At 40.5% G+C, this 24589-nt stretch overlaps 1 protein-coding gene across 3 annotated transcripts in view; it reads right to left on the bottom strand.

Moving 5' to 3' along the window:
* Nucleotides 1-24589, bottom strand: part of TBC1D4 (TBC1 domain family member 4) — a 192061-nt gene that overhangs the window by 62577 nt on the left and 104895 nt on the right. For 2 of the 3 annotated variants that reach the window (XM_032315115.1, XM_032315116.1), the window contains exons 2-4: nt 8449-9036; nt 6933-7022; nt 1671-1775 (exon numbers count right to left, since the gene is read on the bottom strand). In XM_032315115.1, coding sequence (XP_032171006.1) covers nt 1671-1775; nt 6933-7022; nt 8449-9036 — 783 coding nt within the window. Of the gene's footprint in view, nt 1-1670; nt 1776-6932; nt 7023-8448; nt 9037-15258; nt 15355-24589 lie in introns of those variants that run through there. The other variant, XM_032315117.1, reaches the window with a different exon arrangement.

Genomic DNA, 24589 nt, shown 5'->3' with positions numbered 1-24589 from the left:
CGGTGAACACGTGGATACGGAAGGTGAAGGAGAATGTGTTACAATATCTACACTGGGAAGCTGGGAAAATGGAGATGCCGAGATAAAACACGGAATACAGGATAAGTTTCAGAAAGGGATACAGAACATGGAAGAATCAACCTTATCGCGGACAGTGGATGAAGGAAGGAGGGAGTGAGGCGTGAGCGGGCAGTGGGACAGCAGATTCTCCTGACCTTACTTTCTAACTACGTCTCACTTGGTTGGCACTTTCTAGGGCTGGGTCACTGGTTCTCTCGGGCTCTCTCCCCCTGCCTGTGCTCACTGTTCTATGACTCCAGCTGTCATTTACATAATAGCAACTCTCAAATTTCTATCTCGAATCCTGAATTGAAACTACGATACCAAGAACACCTGGATCTCAACATGTGGACTTTTCCTAGGTACGGCTAATTATCTAGTGTGAGAATGAAAGACAAATGGAATTCTCTGGAAGAAACTGTTAGTGACGGGAGTGCTATATTCCCCAGAGGAAACAAGGTGAGACCCAGAGGGCCACAGTCAGAAAGTGCCTTTGAATCAATTGACTCCCATTTCGTCATTATTCCTACACTTCCGTATTCCTTCCACGGGGTGAATATGGAAAGCCAAAATCGAGCAGAAATGATGGCACCAAAGAAATGAGAAGAATGCTGCCTGGCTTGTTGTCTATATCTAAGTGGTGTGTGTTTTCCCAGGAGAAATGTTTGTAGGAGGATTATATGCCTGAGGAAATATTTTTCTTCAAAGTATGCTCACGGACCTAAGGGTTGATATTAAAATGGTTAGGAGAGATAATACAAGTGGAAGAAGTAAAAAATTTTAGGGAAAAATATTAAAATACGTTTAGTCACTCACAGGCACTTCTAAGTTTGCCTTAAATATTTCTTCAATTTCAACTGCTGTCATAAAGGGGCAGGTGGAGGGGGTGAGGGGAGGGTGCTGGAAAGAAGAACAGACTTTCAAACTCCAAAGAAAGAAAATGAAGGCTAAAATAAGACCATTAAAAAATAATTTTTTAGGGCGCCTGGGTGGCTCAGTGGGTTAAGCCGCTGCCTTCGGCTCAGGTCATGATCTCAGGGTCCTGGGATCGCGTCCCGCATCGGGCTCTCTGCTCAGCAGGGAGCCTGCTTCCTCCTCTCTCTCTCTGCCTGCCTCTTTGCCTATTTGTGATCTCTTTCTGTCAAATAAATAAATAAAATCTAAAAAAAAAAAAAAAAAAATTAATTTTTTAAAAAAATGAGAACAATGGCTAATGAAATAAGGAAAGAAAACAAAATCCCTCTCCGGTCTGCTGATGAAAGAATTTCTTCCTCTAAGATCTTATAATAATTCAGAGAATAAGAGATCAGTGGGTCCTCCCTATCATCTTACATGAGCAATGGAAAAAATAACAGCTCTTCTCCTATTATTAGTCTTTTCCTACCTTTTAAAAATAGCCCTGATGACATGACTGAATTCCTTAAAGTCAAGAAAGTATCTAGGCTTAAAAATTACCAGGACAATTTGTTTTTCTTTTCTTACTGCTACTTTAAAGAGCAGGAACCTGTTTCTGGATGCCCTCTTCTTTTTCCATGGGTAGCAGTTCTGCGAGGCTCGGTGTCAGCCGGAGGTATGGGCAGGCACGCGCAGGCTACAATCACGCCACTTACCAGAGACTCGCTGGCACACTGGAACACGTAACAGATATACTGGCCCAGCCCGGGCTCTGCTGACTCCCGACAGATGAAGCCAAAATGATCAACATGCTTTATACCCTGCAAAGGGGAAGGAAGTACAGTGTTTACTGCCAAAGGTCCTTCTAATCAGACTATGGAAATCAGCATCAGTCCTACGACACTTTCACGCTTCCATGAATTCCTCCTTCTCAGCCTGGTGACAGGGGGACATAATGTCATAGCAAACTTAGGCGCTGGTCTTTTGACATGTAAAATAAAGAAAAACAGCAACTCAGATTGTTTGTGTCCTGCACACCGTGACTCTGGGCCGCAGGAAGAAAAATGTGATGGCATAATTCATTGTCTCTTGTAATAAAATGGCTACTGAGTGTTTGTAAGTAATGGGGCTCTCAATTTATCCGTCCTGTTGGACCGAGCAGTCTGATGGGTTATCATAAAACCCGCTCTTGTCTATATGAAGCTCAGAATCAGAATCAGAAAAACTATCACTAATGATGCTCTAATTAAATGGGATGCAACCAACTCCTTAAAATGCGCATTCAACATACTAGAGTATCTGTCTTTACGGAGACATTTAAGGAGCCACAAACATTAGGAAACTAATATATTAAAGAAACGACAGCAGGGCGCCTGGGTGGCTTGTTGGTTGAGCGACTGCCTTCGACTCAGGTCATGATCCCAGACTCCCAGGATCGAGTCCTCCTTCGGGCTCCCAGCTCCTTGGGGAATCTGCCTCTCCCTGTGACCTTCTCCTCTCTCATGTTCTCGCTCACTCATTCTCTCTCAAATAAATAAATAAAATCTTTAAAAAAAATTTTTTTTTAATTTTCTAAAAAAAAAAAAAAGAAATAACAGCAGATGTCAATTATCCGAATTTACAAATCACCGTACTTCCTGAACGCCAGCTAAAGAACTTCAGTTACACTTACTAAAAAATTCTGAATCATCTGTGAACTTCAGCCAGGCTGAATACATACATACCAATTAGTAGACGGCACCTTGTCATTTTAATAAGCAAGCACAGTGCTTTAAAAAGCCAGGTAGACAAAAAAATTAAAATTGTCTTGGAATTACCTAAATCCCGGTGAAAAGACAATAGGCTTCGGAGTCAGACAGATTTGTGCTTCATTCTTAGGTCAACCCATCTACAAGGTATGAGCCATCGTGCTAAGTAACAACTTCTGAGGCTTCATTCTCATTAGAAAATGGTAGTAATGGCAACTATCTCAGCAATTTTTCAAATTTACAACTAAGAATTTTCTATTATCGTTACTGGCACATAACTTCGATAAACAGTAACCACTATTCCTGTAATGTGCTCAGTCGAGCCAATGGATATGAATAAAGGAAATCAGTTCTGACCAAAAGTAAGAAGTCAGGAGGAACGAGGTTGCCATTCATGAGCTGAAAGTAAGCCTCATCTGGTACAACTCCTTAGTGATGATAAAATCTCTTTTACTAGCTGAGTAATAAATGGGAAAAATTTGTAGGACCTCATTAGGTCAGGAAGTCCTCAAGCAGTGGCAAAGTTTCCAGGAAAGAATAACCACTCCCTGGGACGCCTGGGTGGCTCAGTGGGTTAAGCCGCTGCCTTCGGCTCAGGTCATGATCTCGGGGTCCTGGGATCGAGTCCCGCATCGGGCTCTCTGCTCAGCAGGGAGCCTGCTTCCCCCTCTCTCTCTCTCTCTGCCTGCCTCTCCATCTACTTGTGATTTCTGTCTGTCAAATAAATAAATAAAATCTTTAAAAAAAAAAAAAAAAAAAAGAATAACCACTCCCTGATTCCTCACGCTGCCAGGGACACAGTCCTGTAGATTTTGCATAAAGCAATGTTTATTGGCGTGCAAGTGTTAAAAAGCAGGCCTGGTGCTGGATGTGGTCATACTGTATCAGTTCAAATCTGTGGGAAGAAGTAGTAAGAGCAGGCCAGTGAGGTGCAGAGGTTAACTTGACAATTACTCTGATCAAAGGCCTCAACACAAAGGTTTCATTCTTTTTCTGAACCAGAAGGTTAGGATACAAAGCTTGTTTGTTTGGTTGGTTTTGGTTTTTTTGGTTTTTTGTTTGTTTGTTTAGATTTTATTTATTTATTTATTTGACAGACAGATCACAAGTAGGCAGAGAGGCAGGCAGAGAGAGAGGGGGAAGCAGACTCCCTGCTGAGCAGAAAGCCGGATGCGGGGCTCGATCCCAGGACCCTGAGATCATGACCTGAGCCAAAGGCAGAGGCTTAACCCACTTGAGCCACCCAGGTGCCCCTTGTTTGTTTTTTTGTATTTCAAGTTTATTTAGTTAACATATATAGTAAAATTGGTTTCAGGAGTAGAATTCAGTGATTCATCACTTACATACAACACCCAGTGTTTTAAATTCCTCACAAGTGCCCTCCTGAATCCCATCCCCCATTTAGCTCATCCCTCCACCCATCCGCCTTCCAGCAACCCTCAGTTTGTTCGCTATCATTAAGAGTCTCTTATGGGGGCGCCTGGGTGGCTCAGTGGGTTAAGCCTCTGCCTTCGGCTCAGGTCATGATCTCAGGGTCCTGGGATCCAGCCCTGCATTGGGCTCTCTGCTCAGCAGGGAGCCTACTTCCCCCTCTCTCTCTGTCTGCCTGCCTCTCTGCCTACTTGTGATCTGTCTGTCAAACAAAAATAAATAAAACTGGGCGCCTGGGTGGCTCAGTGGGTTAAAGCTTCTGCCTTCAGCTCAGGTCATGATCTCAGGGTCCTGGGATCGAGCCCCGCATTGGGCTCTCTGCCCAGCAGGGAGTCTGCTTCCCCCTCTCTCTCTCTGCCTGCCTCTCTGCCTACTTGTGATCTGTCTGTCAAATAAATAAATAAATAAAAATCTTTAAAATTAAATAAATAAATAAATAAATAAATGAGATTTATTTTAAAAAAAAAAAGGAGTCTCTTATGGTTTTCTTCTCTGTCTCTTTTTTTTTTTTTTCACCATTCCCCAATGTTCATCAGTTTTTTTCTTAAATTCCACATATGAGTGAAATCATACGCTATTTGTCTTTCTCGGATTAACTTATTTCACTTAGCCTAATATACTCTAGCTCTACCCATGTTATTGGAAATGGCAAGATTTCATTCTTTTTCATGGCTAATATTCCTGTGTGTGTGTGTCTGTGTGTGTGTGTGTGTGTACATGTGTGAATAGCACACCTTCTTTATTCATTCATCAGTTGATGGCATTTGGGTGCTTTCCATAGTTTGGCTACTGGAGATAATGCTGCTATAAACAATGGGATGCGTGTGCCCTTCCAAATTAGTATTTTGTATCCGTTGGGTAAATACCTAGTAGTGCAATTTCTGGGTCATAGGGTAGTTCTATTTTTAACTTTTTGAGGAACCTCCATAGTGTTTTCCACAGTGGCTGCACCAGTTTACATTCCCACCAGTAAGGAAAGAGGTTTCTCCTTTCTCTACATCCTCACTTTAAAAAAAGAGGGCAAAAAGCAAAAAATCATGTTTGAATTGCCAGTTTTATATATTTGGCTTGGTTGGTTCTTTTCTTCTTTTCCCCCCACTACTTTGTTTTTTCCCCTTTGGATGTTCAATGAGCAAGGCTGTTTCCTCACTGGGAGGTTTGAGGAATGTGTGGATGAGGGACACAGCTTCTTAGGATGACCCTTTGCAGCCTGGTGGGCAGGAACTACACTGGTTTGCACGTCACTTTCTCTTCTGTACTTGGCACAAGGTCCCACACATAAAAATGTTCATTCAACATTTATTGAACACCTAAGTACTAAGCTCTATCTTAACATTTTATTCTGATGCCCTATGGGATGAATGCCCTACAGAAACACCACAAAATAAAGATGCCTGCCCTCACAAAGATTATGATCTTGCGGGGACTCCCCAGCAAACAGGTAATTACAACAAGACTCAATAACTACTTTTTCAGTTCAAGTGAATATAATTTTTCTACCCAACTTTTGGTCCCTTATATAGGAATTTAGAAAATTGTCATTTATCATTCCTATAATCAGATGTTGTGCCTCTCTTAGTTATTACAGTAGAAAGTTTTTATCTTCATAACATAATTTTATGATACCGTTAATAGAACAAATACAAAAATATCAGAAGGGACAAGGCATTAGCTGAGGCTGAGGTGAACAATTACAAAAGGTACAAAAGTTCATCATTTCTGAAAAGCAGAACATCTGAATATTATACCTAGGGCAACACTAACTCTGAAATTTAAAAATAAACAGGCAGACTTCATTTTTTGACATCAAAATAAAGGGGACTTTAGCAAGATTTAGGTCCCTAAAGGTGCCTTTAAGTCACTCACTAGGAAAGAAGTTAATCCTTCTCTATTCCAGAGACTTCCATAGAGGCATCCTTGCATTCTTAACCTTCCCATATTTAGATTTAGATATTCTCTCTACTCCCAACAACTTAAAAAATCCTTCTATGCTTACAATACATTTAGGCGGCTCTAACTTGGGAATAGATATTCTAAATTACTACTGTGGTACTTAGAGGACACTGGTTTATGCCTACTATGACCTTGTAGACGTTGAGCTGTATCAATAATTTCAAAGCATTCAAATACACAGTTTGTGAATTAAAAATAAACCAAAGAACAAAAATATACCAACACTTTCTTTTCAAATTTTAGCATTTACATTAAAAGAAGTGGAAAGTGCTAGTTCTCTTTTTACTACCAATTATGGCAAAAAGAGCAAACGTGACTCAGTGATACCCACAAGTCCCACTGCCCACGACTGAGGAACACTAACTGTGAGGTATTTTCAAAAGAACTCACCACCACAAAAATTCCACCAGAGGAGAGAATGTGTTGAAGTGACGTTATGAGGAGAAAGGGTGATAAAAAGGAGGACCAGCTATTACGATACTGAGGGACCTGGACAGGATTTTGTTACACCAGCAGAGACACAAACAAAGCAGCACTCTTCTTTAAGACAAATCCACTCAAGGGGCGCCTGGTGGCTCAGTGGGTTGAAGCCTCTGCCTTCGGCTTGGGTCACGATCCCAGGGTCCTGGGATCGAGCCCTGTGTTGGGCTCTCTGCTCCACGGGGAGCCTGCTTCCTCCCCTCTCTCTCTCTGCCTGCCTCTCTGCCTACTTGTGATTTCTCTCTCTCTCTATCAAGAGACAGAGAGATTAAAGATTTTAAATAAAACATTAAAGTTGTTTTGTGGTTAATTTAAAAATAAGATTAAGTTGGTTTCGTCAAACATATGACGTACTTTTATACGTACCTGAGAACAAGAAGAGATATCTTTAAAATTCTTTTCAAGCACGACTGATTTAGTGTCTGGGCTGATAAGGTTAATCTCAAACCGCCCAACCTTAAAATAAAAACATTCCAGTTAATTTCAACTCGCAAGGACCTAAGGTCTTACTTTATGATTATATATCCAACTAGTAATATAGATTCAATTGCTATACATGTTCTTCAACAACCAATGTGCTTCAACATCCAAACCAGCCAGTATTTCAACTCCAACTATCAGCAGCCTCAACACATTTCCTCCTTTTGTCTAAAAATCATGAAAATGAAGTTGATCTTAATTTATAAGATCTAAGAAACCATTCTGTTCATTCAACACGATCATCTTTTTAAAAACATGCTCCCTTTCTTCAAGATCTCTAAAAACACCAATTACTTAACCATCACTTATAATCATACTTCCTCCCAAATGGTCAACAAAAACATAATATTTGCAGTTGAGCACATTAAACTTTTTAAAAATCCACAGCCAGGGAAATTAACATCAATCACTGTGGCAAGCTAGGAAAATGAATACCTCTGAGAGCCTCAAAAAGAGAGGCAGCTCAGTCAGTGTATCACCCAAGAAAAGCCTATGGATACTTTCATTACATGCCTAGTTATCAAAAGCAAAACAGGACAAAACAAAAGAACCCACAGACTTCTGATAAGCAAGTATTACACACTGGCACTGTTTATCAAGGTACGCTGTGGAATTTCCTACTCAAGTCTCTTTACCATAGGATAAAAGGACGGTCCCTCTTTTTTTTTTTCTTTCCCCCAAGAAAACTCAGACCTTACAAGCTGAGGACTTAAAGGACTTCTCCAAGGCACTGTTTTGACTTAAGTTCTTTAAGGTGGAACCTGACATTTTTTGTATCTTGTACAAACTCAAAAATTACTTTTTAAATTAAGATGCCTCTTTTAAACCTACAATACAGCTTGTACGCCATTATTTTGGCAACGGATCCTGTAAGTTGTCAGGCTCAGGGTGTTTCTTTAACTTTCTTCTTTTTGTGGAACAGCATCTGAAAATACACTCAGGAGTCTCTAGACTTTTCCTTCTCTAAAGAAAACTTTCTCTTTGTCCTCCATGCCTATCACACTTTCCCAGATTATTCACATCTTTAAAACCTCTGCAAGGCACATCTATTTAGACATCTAGACACAACACACATCTATTTAAGAATCAACCCAAGGCAAATGCTGGTGATAGGGTAATCTATTTAATCGCTTCTTTCTCCATATCTCCGTGCCCTGTTCCCCCACTTGCTAAAAATCCACACTCCGTGTCTGCCTCTGGGCCCTTCCCTGCTTTCCCTTGCTCTTCTCTCCATCTGCCTTCCCTGCTCGCCTTGGCCCGGGTTGGGGGCGGGGGAGCGGGGAGGGTGCGGGACCCGTGCAGAGCGCGCGATGGGACGGGGAGGGGCCGGCGCCGGCTGCAACTAACTAGCAAATCCTGCGCGCTTGGAAACCAGCCCCGCCAGCGCCCCGCCCGGCAGCACCTGGAACAGCATGGTCCTGTTCTTCTCCGAATCCGAGGGCTGCACGTGACTCGGCGCGCTGGCGTGTCTCCTTCGCGGCAGTGGTTTTTGGCTGTTCTCGTGAACTTTCCTTTGCAAGACGCCGGTGACGCTGCTGCACCGAGACCGGAACTCCTGCTGTTCATCAAAGCCAGAATCTTCCAAAATCCGCTCTGGGAAGCCAGCTCGAGAGCTGGGCAGCCCCGGCTGGCTGGCTGTGGCGGGTAAGGTTGGCAGGATGTCAGGGACGCCGTCCCCTTCCTCGGCCAGGATGTCGGCGGCTGGGCAGGGGGCCGTGGCCTCGAAGACCCCCGGGTCATCCCCCGCGTCCGCACCGCGCTGCTCGCCCTGGATCTTCAGGCGCTGCTGCTCGTGCAGGCTGAACTTCTCGATGCAGTCGTCGATGAGGCTGGAAGGGGCCTTCTTGTGGGTCACCGTCACCTTCCCGCAGTACAGGACTTCGAACTTCTGCGAGTTGTAAAAGGCATCCTCGTTGTCTTTGCTGGCTTTGGCATCCTCTTTCATGGCAGCTTTCGATAACTGCCTTATACTGCTGATCACATCGGGAACCTGGAAAAGAATTGAAATTCCGCATTTCAGTTGAATGTTTAGAGATAATTTAGAGATAAATATTTAGAGATAAACTTGCTGCTATCACACAGAATGCATTCTCATCCTAAATGATAACATACAGAAAGTAAGAGTCAACTCCATGTAGGATAAAGGATAAACTTGTTACACTGTCAGACATAAATGACTTAAAGGTAAGATAGAAATTTAATGTAAGTATTATACTTCCCCATTTTAAATGCATTGGTTTCCCGAAAACAAAACTGTGAGGCTAAATAGGCCACTGCCAACCTTTAATAAATCATAATACATCCTTTCAGTACTTTGAAGAGTTGTTATAAGGGGTCAGATGTCTTTTTAAAAAATTAAGATTAAAAAAAGTATATGCTAACACATATCAACCAGGACTGAAAAAAATAAATAAATGCAAAAGATAAATAAAAGTTATGAATAAGTGTCAGCTGAAAGGAATCAAAGTTTCAACAACAAGGATACAATAAACTTTCTGGATAAAGAGAATAAGATCCAGACACTCCTCATCTGCATTAGCCTTCAGAAAAAATGCAAATGATGGGGCGCCTGGGTGGCTCAGTGGGTTAAGCCGCTGCCTTCCGCTCAGGTCATGATCTCCTGGTACTGGGATCGAGCCCCGCATCTGGCTCTCTGCTCAGCGGGGAGCCTGCTTCCTCCTCTCTTTCTGCCTGCCTCTCTGCCTGCTTGTGATCTCTCTCTCTGTCAAATAAATAAATAAAATCTTAAAAAAAAAAAGAAAGAAAAGAAAAAATGCAAATGAAAACCACAGTAAGATACCATTATACACCTGTTAGAATGGCTAACATCAAGAAGACAAAGGCCTGCTGGGATATGGAGCAACTGGAACTTCCGTACATGGCATATGCAGAGATATGAAATGGCAAAACCACTTTAGAAAATCTTTTGGGAGTTTCTCAGGAGGTGAGAATAGACCTATCTCATGACCCAGCAATTCCACCCCTAGAGATTTGCTAACAGCCCTGAAAACATATGTCCGCACAAAAGCTAGTCCACAAATATTCCCAGAAGCCTGAGTCACAATACTCAAAACAACCAACACAAATGTTCATCAACACTCCAATACTCACTAACCATCAGGGAAATGCAGATCAAAACCACAAAGGGATATATCATCTAACCAAATAGTTATCATCAAAAAAAGACCAGAAGTAAGTACTGGCAAAAATGTAGAGAAAAGGGAATCCCCATGTTGTGTCAGTGGGAACGTAAACTGGTGCACTTACTATGGGAAACAGTATGGCGTTAACTCAAACTATTAAAAACAGAACTATGATATGATCCAGCAATTCCACTTCTGGGTACATATCCAAAGGAAGCAAAATTACTATCTCAAAAAAGGTATCTGCTCCCTACTATTCACTGCAATATTGTTAACAATAGCCAAGACATGGAAACAACCTCAGTGTCCCTCCACAATGAACAGATAAAAAATATACAGATACACAGAAGTGTACAATGCAATATTATTTAGTCATAAAAAAGGGAACCTGCTTTTTGCAACAACATGAATAGACCTCAAGAGCATCATGCTAATTGAAATAAGTCAGAGAAAGGCCAATACTGCATGACCTCAGGTATATGTGGAATTTTTAAAAACTGAACTCATAGATGGAGAAAACAGATCGGTGGTTGCCGGGGGCAAAGGAGGTGAGGGGGCTTCTGGAAATTGTCAAAAGGTACAAACTTCTAGTTATAAGTTAAGTTCTGGGACTTCATATACAGCATGGTGGCTTTAATTAATAATATTATATTGTTATTAGTTGCTAAGCAAATAGAATTAAATTAATTGAAAGTTGCTAAGAAGTAGATCTTAAAAGCTCTCATCACAAGAAAAATACCTGTAACTATGTGAGGTGAGTGATGTTCAACTGATTTTATCAATCATTTCCCAATATGTACACGTATCAAATCATTATATTGTACACCTTGACCTAATACAACCTTGAATGTCAATTCTATCTCAATAAAACTGAAGGAAAGAGCAGACAAACAAAATGTGGTACATTCATAGAAGAGAATACAAATAATCATTTCTCACTTGGTTTACTACATGAACCTTTTAACTAGTGTCCCTTGTCTCCTTCAATCTACTCTCAAAAGCCAGAAGGAGCCTTTTTAAACTGAATTAGAATCCTTCTTAAATGTCATGTTACTTACCTGTAAATCCTCCAAGCTGCCCATTTCGTTAAGAATAAAAGATCCTTACAATACCCTAAGGACCCATGCCATCTGCATTCGACATATAAGCACCACGGCTCCATGTCTTCTATACGACCTCTAGTCAACTTTGATTTTCATCTTGTCATCCTAACTCCACTTCCTATGACTTTACTCCTAAACTCCCTCTCACTCTGTTGCAGCCACACTGGCCTCCGAGCTATTCCTGGAGCATGCCCCCACTCTTCTCCCTCAAGGGCTCTGAGCTCCACACTCCTCTCCCAGTTCACTGCATGGCTCACTCCCTCATCTCATTCAATCCATGTTCTACGGCCACCTTGTAAGGCAGCAAGCACTCCCCACCCCAAAACACACACATAGCCAACATGCCCTGGGTTTTTTCCCTGCTTCATAACTCTCTACCAGCACTTACCTCTTTTAACATCTTGTATAATTTATTTGCCAGAAAGTAGGCCCTAGGAGGGCAGGGATTTCTGTCTTTTGTGTTTTATTTTGTTTTCATTTTTTTCCTTGTATCCCAGAACCTAGAATGATTCCTGGTACAAAGTACATGCTTACGTTGGCCAAAAGAAAAAAAAAAAAATTGGGGGTGGGGGCTAATCCTTATCTTTAGAAAAAAGATTATATTCAGGGTTGTTTTACATTTAGGCATATATGGTCTATCTTCAAATCTTCTAGCATCAATTCTGAAGCGGGAACTTCTCTTTCTCATAATTATTTGAGATATACTGCCGGAACACTCACAGTTCAAAATCATAAGAATTTCAGCTTGCTGGTTAAGTACTTCGTATGAAAGAATAAAGTCCAAATGCTGTAGTTTCAAGGACTACCCTGAACACCTGACCTGCCTCGGGAAAGAAGTCAGCTGTTTTTACTAACCCATGACCAGCAAACTTAGCCCTCTGTCACTTATTTATTTATTTAGCCTTAGTATCTGACAAGGGCCAAAGCTAAGGAGGGTGAGCTACATATGCAACCCTGCAAAAAGCAAAATGATTCTGGGGCTCTTGGGTGGCTCAGCTGGTTAAGCGTCTGCCTTCAGCTCTGGTTCTGATCCCAGGGTCCTGAGATCAAGCCCTGTGTTTGGCTCTCTGTTCAGCAGGGAGTCCACTTCTCCCTTTCCCTCTGCCAGCCGCAACACCTGCTTGTTCTCTCTCTCTCTCTCTCTCTCTGTCAAATAAATAAACAAAATCCTTAAAAAAAAAAAAAAAGGCAAATGATTCTAGTGGCTGTTAGGCAAAACCCTAAGAGAGATGGATGCCTCCCCCTCACTAATCATATTTCATGAAATACTTTTCCATCTAATTTTGCAACCCAAGTGTTCCTAAATTTCCAAAGTATCTCTGTAGACTGAAGAAGCATTATCTGTAGCATATTTTTTTGAACCTGCAGAATTTTGCTCTTGTTATAAATGTGCAAACAATTATTAGAGTTATATTCTATCATCGAGACTACAAAGTTAATTCAACCTTCCGTGTGTCAGTTCCTCTCTATTCCACGTTTGTATACTTTACCTAGATTGAGAGCTCTCCTACATGAGGAACTGATTAGGCGCTGAATTTCTAGAGTCTTACTGACATCTCCTGTGACCACAGGCAAAGGCTTAATACCTCAGTGTAATTCAGTTAATGACCCAGTTTACATAAGCAAAGCTTATCATCTTGCCTCACCTGGGTTGGTCATTTCATCTTCCAATAATCTGAGTTGTTAATTGCACCCTGACACCCGCCCTCAGGTCACGACCGTCAACAGCTTTCAGTGACCCGGGATGCAGAGGGGTTCCACCTGCAGAACTGCAACCTCCGGCTCTGTTTCTGAGTGTCATTACAGGGAAAGCACACATAAACCATTACACAGCCCCTGCCCCCACACCCAGAGCCCACACCAGGAGAGAGACACTGATAAAGTAAGGTCAGTAAAATATCCATAGTGGGGAAATGAGTTATAAGAGAAACGTGAGAACCTATGAGGCATTTCATTTGAGGGGCCAATCAGAAGAAACACAAGAAAAACAAAACTTGGGCCAGTACTTGCACATACATGTGATATTTTGGGAAAATGGCATTGTCCCCTAGTGTCAGTGTTAACTGACACATTTATATATACATTTCTATGTTTTTTGAATGAATTTGAGTCTTTGTATGTACTGCATCTTTCAACATCTCTTTTCTCTCCCTCTACTATTAGACTGTAAACTCTTTTTTTTTTTTTTTTTAAAGATTTTATCGGGGCACCTGGGTGGCTCAGTGGTTTGAGCCTCTGCCTTCGGCTCAGGTTGTGATCTCAGGGTCCTGGAACGGAGCCCTGCGTCGGGCTCTCTGCTCTGCAGGGAGCCTCCTTCCCCACCTCTCCTCTCCGTCTGCCTCTCTGCCTACTTGTGACCTCTGACTGTCAAATAAATAAAGTCTAATAGACTTTATCTATTTATTTATTTGACAGAGAAAGAGAGAGGGAGAGCACGAGAGAGCAAGCAGGGGGAGTGACAGGCAGAGGGAGAGGCAGATGCCCTGCTGTGAGCAAGGAGCCCGATGAGATGCAGGGCTTGATCCCAGGAACCCTGGAATCTTGACGTGAGCCAAAGGCAGATGCTTACCGGACTGAGCCCCTCAGGAGCCCCCATACCACGAACTCTTAAGTGGAGGACTGACTGGTGGGGATTTTGTCCTTACTAGAGCTCTTCCAACCACTGGGAAAGTATTCTGTTCTCAGAAGAAACTGAGTGACTACTGTCAGGAAACAGAAGTATAAATGGCACGTTTGATACAGGTTTAGAAAATTCCAGTTACTAACTTGAGATCTGGCATCCCCCCACAGACGGAAAGCCACAAGTTTTCCCTCTGCTCAGTGCTCACCCAGCCAGGAAGTGAGTGTTCGTGTGAGGAATGTCTCTCCAGATGCCACGGAGCACCTCAAACTACACCCTCTAGGTGCAGAATCTAGTTAGTCATACTCCAGCTAGGGATAACATCAGGGCTCAGAATCTGATTATGTCGCATGGTAATGCCAAGTAAAGGCAAAGTTTTTGTTGTTGTTTTTAACGATTTTATTTATTTACTTACTTACTTATCAGAGAGAGAGCACAAGCAGGGGGAGCAGCAGGCAGAAGGAGAAGGAGAAGCTGACTCCCTGCTGAGCAGAGAGCCCGATATGGGACTCCATCCCAGGGCAGTGGGATCATGACCTGAGCCGGAGGCAGACGCCTAACCCGCTGAGCCACCCAGGCATCCCTAAAGGCAAGGTTTTTATTCTGTAGCAGCAAATAATCTTGAACACAAAACAACAATGATGAAAAAGACTCTACCAAATAGAAACTGAGAGATTTGTATTCCGTCCCCAGCTCTGCCGGGAATTTGTGCTATTCTGCATCCTAGAGCTTCCTCACCAGTCGAAGGGGGGAAGGGGGGCAGGGGGGCTGGGAGATGGTCAATAAGACCTCATCTAGACCCAAATTTCTGTGAGTTTATTTTTGCACCAGCGTCAATACAGGAGCAAGGAGATGGAAAACTCACGCTGATGTTAAACCAGAAATAAGGTAAGTCAATGAAATGATCTATTTTCATTAAGGCACAATAGTCAATTCAACAAACAATAAATGAAAGGGCTTTTTTCAAATGTCTCATGATATTAAGAGAAAGCACAGTGCCACCTTAAGCCAGTATGCTGTTGTTACACCTTCAGTGACCTCACTAAAGAATTCAGACTCAAATATCAAAAAGCAGACAACAGCAATTCCTCATTCTAGAGGAGGAAAAAAGTTGCCGCTAGATCCCTGGATGTCATGCTGTGGTCTCTCATTAATTATCATAACTAGTCATAATTAATCGTAATTATCAAATATCATAATTCAAGAAATCCAAGTGTAGTATAAAAATTACACTCCACCTGACTTCAAAGGTAAACAAATTCTACAAGGACCACAAGTGATGTTTAAAGGTCTAAGTAAATTCCAAAGAAAAATCTGGATAGTAAAAAAGTACTAGGGAAAGATACCTTTAGTCAGGAAACCAGCTGAACGATGTTCTCCAAGAGCAGGGAGTATGCCAAACTGATCAAGTCCTGAGTAATTAGCTTTTTATCACACTTAAGAGGGCCTCTCTCTTTTTAAATAAGCCAGCAGTAATTCTGTTGTATTTGTTAAAGTCCGCGCTATCTCTATGCAGCCAATTATGAAAGTTCCCAGGAATAACCGTTATTGCTTCAAAAGTAAAGTATTTCCTGCCTCTGCAATCAGGAAACACACTGATTGTTCAGGACTAAAGAGCAGAAGTTTTAGCTTTCTTTAAAAAGAAACATTTTAAGTTTGATAACCACTGTCTTATGCTGCTTAACTAATCACAAGGGTCTCAGGCTTGTTAATGATGAAAATAAGAGAAGATTAGAGTATGATATCCTTTTTCCACAAAACATTGGTGAACCTCAGTAAACATTTAAAAATGATGAAAATATGAATATGAAAATGAGCTTAAGAAATAAAACAAAAAAACAACTGGGTAAATTCTTTTACAATCGATAGGAGCTTAATTCCTTGACTCATTATTGATCATTTTATAATAGTTATAGTAGGCACAGAAAAATTTAGATAAGTATGAAAAAGAGGGGGAAAGAATTTTTTTAAAGTTGAGAAAAAAACACTAGCAAACATTTGAAGTAAGCCGAAAAGGCTGCCTAATGAAAAGAACTAACGATTTAAACTAGTCTCAGTTCAAGAGAGACAGTATAGAAAAGAAACACATTTGCTTTAAAAATAAGATGTGCCTTTAGGAAGAAAGCACATTTCCCTTCTAAGTATGTTATATTTACAGTATTAAGGGGCACCCGGCTGGCTCAGAGGGAAGAACATGCAATGCTTGATCTCAGGGTTGTGAGTTCAAGTCCCACGCTGGATACAGAGGTTACTTAAATAAATAAAACTAAAAATAAAAGAAGGTCAGCTCTGCATTTTGAGAAAAAAACAAATTTGGTCATTTAATGTTATAATTTCCATTTGGCTTTCAAAATCTCCTCTTCAACAAATGGAAAGCGATCAGAAGGTATGTCCATGCCATGAAATCACTTAGGTTAAAGAAACACTCCCCATTACCTGAGGGCACAAAAGGTTTTTCCAGGACCTGTTACTTTCGAAGCATGGTCTGTGTTGTCGTTTCTTTAAGGTGAGATTATCTGACAATCTCAATAAGAAATAAAACTGATTTTTAAAAACCATCTTAATTTTATCTGAAAGTGCTTCAGCAATTCTTTGTATTCAGTTAAAATATAAATTATTTTTTTTTAAAGATTTTATTTATTTGACAGAGACCACAAGTAGGCAGATAGGCAGGCAGAGCGAGACGAGGGGAAGCAGGCTCCCTGCTGAGCAGAGAGCCCGATGTGGGGCTCGATCCCAGGACCCTGGGATCATGACCTGAGCTAAAGGCAGAGGCTTTAACCCATTGAGCCACCCAGGTGCCCCTAAATTATTATTTTAAGGGAAATTTTGCACAGTAAAAAGAGGCCCGATTATCACTAGATCTAGATTCAAAATCACTAGAGTAATGCAGGATTTTAAAATCACATAATTTTAAATCTAAAGGTGCCCTAACAGAATCACTGATCCCCACTATCTTGTTTTATAGATGTGGAAGCAAACTACTTACAACAAAAGTTATACCAATAAAGAACAACAGGATGAGATTACAGAATGGAGACTATTTAAAGCCAAAGAAAGCAGAATATCTCTGTGACTTAACACAACAGTCATCCAAGTTGTTTGGTTTTTGAGCCACATAGGCTCGAGTCAAGACAGTTTCCTCTCAGACCAGACTTTACTCCTTAGATATTCTTAGCCACTTTGCTCCAAACTCCTTTCTGGCTCAGCTTTTCTCTAAGTGCAATTTCTTGGTGGTCTCTAAGTTAGCTCAAGCATCAAAGAGGGAAATTCTTAAAACCCTTCTGCTAAATTCTCCCCTCCCATTCTGTCTCCCTGCTTCCGTCACCGAATACCGTTGCTGGAAGACAGGGCTTATGCTTTTATGACTGTTCCAAATTTACAAATGTCCTCAATAGCGGCTGCATTTGTGCTGGAGGGAAACAGCACGACAAGACAGAAGATAGGGTAGGGGGTAAGAATTGAGATGGTGGAAGATTGGCAAGGGCAGTCCTTTCAAAGCCCCTTTCAAAAAGTTAAATCATGGGACGCGTGGGTGGCTCAGTTGGTTGAGCCTCTCCCTTCCGCCCAGGTCATGATCCCAGGGTCCTGGGACTGAGTCCCTCATTGGTCTCCTTGCTCAGCTGGGAGCCTGCTTCTCACTCTGCAAGCTGTTCCCCCTGCTTGTGCTCTCTGTCTCTCTGGCAAATAAATATATAAAATCAAAAAAAAAAAAAAAAGTTAAGTCATTACTGAAATGTGGATTTGTCCCTAGTGTGGTATATTAGAAAGTACATAACATGAAGTTAGAGGGCTTGAGTTTAAAGCTCCATTCCAATATCTATTATTATCTGTAGTAAAGACACTATACATCTTTCTCAGACTTTGGTTTTCCACTCATCTATAAAATAGGAATCGCAATGTTGATTTCAGAGATCAAGTGGGAAAATTCTATGTGAAAATGTGCCTGACCCAGCCCTTGGACAATGAAAGCATTCTATAATGTTTAATGAAATCTACAATGCAAGCGGGATTTATACTGTAAAGAGACAGAAGAAGTGGGGAGCTGCTGATAAATTTTATGTATACACACACACATACACATACACACACACACATTGCCTTCACGAAATTTAAATTGCAGTGGAGGGATATAATAAATAAGTAAAATATAAAGGTTTCTAGATAGTGAAAATGGCCAAGGAGAAAAACAGTGCAGGGAAAGGGGACAAAAAAAACTTGGAAGGGGAGGCAGAATAGTTGTAATTTCAGGGAAAGGACTCTCTATAAAATATTTGAGTAAAAACCTGAAGTCAGCAAGGAGGTGAGCCATACCGATATCTAGGGGAGGAACATTCCAGGCAGACAGAACACCAAGTACAAAGGCCCTGACGGAGAAATGTGCCTGGCATGTTCAGGGAATGGAGAGGAGCCAGTGTGGCTGGATGGGAGGGAGATTATCAAAGAAGCCACTGTGGGGAACAGGAGGCATGTCAATCATGCAGGGCCCTGAAAGGACTTTGGCTTCCACACTTGGTGAGACAGAAAGCCACTGTGGGGTGCTGAGTTAGAGGTTTAAAGGCTCCCATTGCTCTTGTATGGAGAAGAGATGGCCAGGGTGGTAAGCAGGAGCCACTGTCTCCATCCAGGCTGAGCTAACAGTGGTTCACAGTGGAGGGACAGACAGCAAGGGAAGTGGTGAGAAAATGGAAGTTTCTGGATATAATTTAAAAGGCACAGTCAAGATGATTTGTTGATGGATCTAATGTGGCATGTAAGAGAAGGAAAGCAGACACGAATGAATGTTATGGGTTTCGGCCACAGGAACCAGAAAAAGAGAGCTGCAGTGAAACAGGCTGTGGGTGGGGGATGCTTCAGAGAGCAAGAGCTTAGTTTTAGACATGTGAGTTTTGAGCAGCTTATAGGCATCTAAGGGGAGATATATACATGAATGTAAATGTCCAACGCTCAGGGAAGAGGACAAAGCAGATAAAGAAAAATTGGAAGACAGTGAGTCTAAATGTCAGAGCCAGGCATAGAGAGCTAGGCAAAGAGAGTATCTCTAGGGACCAAGCCCAGAGGCACACCATGTTTATAGTCTGGGAAAGGCAAAGATGTGAGCAAAGGAAAATACAAGACCCAGGGTCAAAACCAGCTGAGAATGGTATTCTGAACCAAGTCAGAAAAGTTTTCAAGAAGAAGCGGGTAAAGAACATTAAGAGGATAGGTGACTTTGACAGTAAGTTTCTAGGGAGGACTTAGGGCAAAGTTCTTACTGGAGTAGGTTCCAAAGAAAACTCCAGGAACAGAATCCAAAACACTAGGTGCAGGAAACCTATCAGGGCAGCAGCTGGAGGTACAAAAAGTGAGTCAAAAGAGGGTTTTCTCATAGATATAAGAAATGACAGCTCCAAGAGAGAACATCCTATAGTGAAAGGGAAACATGATCTAGAAAAACAAGACAGAATTGCTAGCCATGTCCTTGAGTAGGTAAGAAGAGGCAGCATCAAGGGCACAATGGAAGAGTCTGAACTGACCCAGGGACATGGACAGTCCACCTCAAAGGGAAAGGCCAACTGTAAAGGCACAGGTGCAGGAAGATGGGGTGGGGGGGCATGGAGAACTTCTCCTCTGACTGCCGTAAGTTCCTAAGTAAAATAGAAGGAAGGACCATCAACTGAAGCCATGATGGGGACGAAGATCAGCCGTGTATGGGACCACGGTGCAATTCGAGGCTGACTACAGGCAAAATTGTGAAGTGAGATTATCTTCAGACCTCTCAGGCCACCCTTTCTATGCTCTGATGATGTTGCATGTGACCCCTACAACCCTTTCATGGGAAAAACGTGCACTTTAATCTAAGGCTGAACTTGAGAACTCACGTATCAGGTGAAATTCAGGAACCTAATAAAGGATTTCTACAAAAAACCTAAACTTAACATCATAGTTACTGGAAAGTAACTCAAAACATTCCCACTAAGATCAAGCACAAGGCAAGGATGTCCCCTCCCACCACTCCTCTTTTTAATATCAGTCCTTGCTAATGCAATAGGGAAGAAAAGGAAACAAAAGGTATAAATTTGGGGTAGGAAGAAATAAGACCATCTTTGTCCTTAGATGACATAATTGTCAATGTAGAAAATCTGAAAGAATAAAAAAAACAAAAACAAAAGAAAAAAAAAAAAAAAAGAAAACCTCACTCTCCCAGAATAAGTAATTATATCAAGGTTGTAGGATATAAAGTTCATATACACAAGTCATTTGCTCTGCTATATGCCAGCAATGAACAAGGGGAATTTGAAATTAAAAGAAAATACTATCTACATTAGCAGCCCCCAAAATTAAACACTTAGGAATAAATCTAACAAGATATGTGCAAAGTTTATATGGGAAAAACTACAAAACTCTGATGAATCTAATGAAAGAAAAACTAAATAAATGGAGAGATCATCCATATTTAAGATTAGAAAGACTCGGTATTGTCCAGAGGTCAGTTCTTCCCAACTTGATCTACAGATTCTATTCAATCCCAATCAAAATCCCAGAAACTTATTTTATCGACATTGATAAACTGATTCTAAAATTTATATGGAGAAGCAAACAACTCAGAATAACCAAGACAATACTGAAGAAGAGCAAAATTGGAAGACTGACACTTTCCAACTTCAAGACTTACTGTATAGCTACGGTAATGAAGATAATGTAGTGTTAGTGAAAGAAAAGACGAATAGATCAATGGGGCAAACAGACAGCCTAGAAATAAACCCACATAAATATAGTCAGATGATCTCTGACAAAGTAGTAAAGAAAACACAATGGGACAAAGATGGATTCTTTAACATATGGTACTGGAACTGGACATGCAAAAAAAAAAAAAAAATTCCTCTAGCCACAGAATACACCCTTCACAAACTCAATGAACTCAAAATGGATTATATACCTATATGTGAAATGCAAACATATAAAATTCCAAGAGGATAGCATAGGAGATTTAGAAGACATTAGGTATAGTGATACCTTTTTAGATACAACATGAAAGAAATAGATACAACATGAAAGAAGAAAGAAAGTAAGTTTAGATACAAGCTTTTAAGATACAACATGAAAGAAATAATAAGCTAGACTTTATTAAAATTAAAAACTTCTACAAAAGACATTATTAGGAAAGCTATAGACTGGGAGAAAATAATTTGCCAAAGATATCCTGCTACAGGACTAGCATCGAAAATATACAAAGAACTCTTAAAACTTAAGTATAAGAAACAAACAACCTGATTTAAAAATGGCCAGAGACCTTAATAGACACCTCACTTTAAAAAGATAAATAGATGGCTAATATGCATACAGAAAGATTTTTCCATACAGAAAGATTGCACTAGGGAAATGCAAATTACATCAACAGTGAACTACCACTACCTAGCTATTAGAATGGCCAAAATCTGGGACACTACCAACACCAAATGCTGGTCAGGACGTGGAGCAGAGGAAATGCTTGTGTACTGATGGTAAGAATGCAAAATGGTACAGCGGCTTTGGAAGAGTTTGGTGATTTTTTTACAAGGTAAAAATGCTAGTTTTTAACAAAACTAAACATACTCTTAAACTACTATAGAGCAATCACTCCTTAGCATTTTACTCAAAGGAACTGTAAACATCTCTGCACACAAAAACCTGTGCACGGATATTTATAGAAGCTTTATTCATTATTGAACTTGGAAGCAACCAAGATATCCTGCAGTATATGAAAGGATAAATTGTGGTACATCCAGACAATGGAACATTATTCATTGCCAAAAAGAAATGAGCTATTAAGCCATGAAAAGACATGGAGAAACCTTAAAGACATATTAATAAGTGAAAGAAACCAATATGAAAAGGCTACATGCTGTAGAGTTGGAACTCTATGACATCCTGGAAAAGGCAAAACTAGGGAGACCATAAAAAGGGTGGGAGGAGACAGGGACGGTAACTGGGCAGAGTACAGAGAGTTTTAGGGCAGTGAAAATCCTCTGTATGGTACTATCATGATGGATATACGTCCACATAAACTTGTTCAAACCCAAAGAATGTACCACACCAAGAATGAACCCTAAAGCAAACTATTTACTTGGAGTCATCACGATGTGTCAATGCAGGTTCATCCTCCAGGTAACAAACACACCATTCTCACAAGTCACGCTGATAATGAGGGTAGCTGTATACGTGAGGAGCAGGGGTATGGAGAATCTCCATACCTTCCTCTCAATTTTATTCTGATCCCCAAATTAAAAAATTAAGTCTTCTAAAAAAAAAAAAAAAAAAAGAAAGAAAAAAGAAAAGTCCAATACCATTTGTATTTGCTTTGGGAAACACTAGAGGGAGCTTTCCTACATAAACTAGTTTACCTAAGGTGGGGGATAAAAGGGGAAAAAAATATTGTCTTTTTTAATACTGAAAAAAATGCCACTCATTGTAAGACTACTGCTGCCATTCTGACCTACAAATTAAACGGTGGAAAATAAATTAATGGACACTTTAACTGACTGGAAAGTTTGGCAATAAAATTAGTAAGTCTTCAAATAAAAGAATGAAAAAGGGAGAGTATATCAAAATCAGCACTTGATAACCTTGACTCTGTTAGATATTTTCAAACAGGACACAATAAACATAGGAAGAAAGGTCTTGGTCCATTATCATGATACATGAAAGTACAAAGCCCTCTAAACAAAATGCTAAAACTGGACACTTAGTAAGTGATCTTAACTTGTGAAATGCCCGAACTAATGAGGGGAGGACTTTTTGAGCAAGGCTTAGTTGAGAAATGGAATGGGCCTGGGGAAAAGAGGAAAGGGCTCAAAGGCCAAACCCAGAGGGACCCGGACATGACGCGCTCTGGCTGAGATCGGTAGATAAAGCTGTAATATTATCAGGAAGAAGAAGAAAAAAAAAAACCAGCATGCCTTTCTCAGAAAACTATTTTTGTCCTGGCCTTCCTTATGACTTCAGATATTTATACCACCGCATCAGAATTTTTCGCCTTGCAAATGAAAATATTATATCCTTGAACTTTTTTTCGGAGTCATCAGTTATCTGTACTAAATGTGCATAGGTCTCCCTTCTTCAAAGAAGAAAAGTCCTAATTGCTGGACTTTTAAAAGGAAAACATACATCCACTTCTTTCCGATATTAGGTTGGAAAGAAAGGCAATAGGAAGCAACCAGAAGCCTAAGCCCCGACCTCAAGCAGTATTTCGGAGGGTGAGAGAAAGGAACTTGCATGCAGTGACTACTCATGCTGGAGTTCCAGATGGCACTACCCCAACCCCGGAGTAGAATTCAATGCCTGCAAACAACGTAAGTGTAATGGAGGAGCCCGACACAGTTGCTCCTGGTACCATGAAAAATCAGTACATACAATAAAATCTTACAGCAACACTTGCATTTCTGGCCCTCATTCTCTCTTCCTGTTTGTGACTATAGCGAAGATCACATGGAAACGTTTCTGATCAGAGAATACTTTTTTCCAGAGCTGATACTAGTTTTTTAAAGATATTCTTCTTTGTTCATTAAAGATCAAAGACTGCCTTCCCACCCCCACCTCACGCGCCTTGTGTGGACTGGCTAAATGAAACCAGATAAACAGCATATAACCATTTAGGTGACTCAAACCCATTTTTGACTGACTGTGGGAAACAACAGGAAGTTTGAGCCTTTGAGAATCTTGAAGAAAATACCCACTCTGTGCACCTCATGGACATTGGTAGAAACCAGATTAATAACTACAGTACTTCCAAAGCAATAAACCTCTACCTTTGAAGTCTCCAAAATGTCACCATGTTGCCTAAAAGCCACCTGGAAGAGTGCCCTGCCTTTGCCCTAAAATGTGCCCTCTAGACAGAGATCGCCTATCCCCTTCAACACAACTCAATCACATGACACCATTACCTTTCAATTAACTGATCTTCCATGATTTTGTTAAGAATTCAACTTTGGGAACTCAATATATCAAAGCTCCCCGACCTCCCACCAAAACAAGTATTTTTACTTATCAAATTTCTTTATTTATTATTATATATTTATTTATATTTATATTTTTTATTCATATATATAAAAAATAGATCTATATATATTTATTTATATATTTATTTGTATTTATATTTAATCTTATATCTTATTCTTTACTTATTCAAATTTTTACTTATTCAAATTTAAACATCTAACTGCCAAATTTTAATTCCTTGAAGAAAACTCTCACTTTAGAATTTTAAATAGAATATGTGACACTGAAACATTTTTCATGATAGAATAGTCTTCATTTTCTAATACTCAAAAGGCCTTCTTCTCTCTATTAAATGAATTTATGATTACAGCCAATGCTTCAGTGCTGACATTACAATCAACATAATTGAAGATAAAAAAAATTTAGGAAATTTGTTCAATGGCTACTAATAATTTGCCTATATAGTATGATAATGTGGCCAGAATTCATTTTCATAAATACTCAAAAAAGGAAATCTGAACTGTGTCTTGGCAAATTTCTAACTTCAAAGTCAGAAAGCAAATTTAAAGCAAACTAGTGATCCTTGTTTTTTTAATACATGGACTGCATTCAAGAAAGGATAAGATGAGGGGTACTTCGGTGGCTCAGTCGGTTAAGGGTCTGCCTTGGGCTCAGGTCATGATCCCATGAGCCCTGCATCAGGCTCCCTGCTCAGTGGGG

The sequence above is a fragment of the Mustela erminea genome, chromosome 15 (genome assembly GCF_009829155.1).
Source record: "Mustela erminea isolate mMusErm1 chromosome 15, mMusErm1.Pri, whole genome shotgun sequence".
Lineage (NCBI taxonomy): Eukaryota > Metazoa > Chordata > Mammalia > Carnivora > Mustelidae > Mustela > Mustela erminea.
Note: the sequence above shows the minus strand (reverse complement) of the source record. Positions and strands in the feature narration are given on the sequence as shown.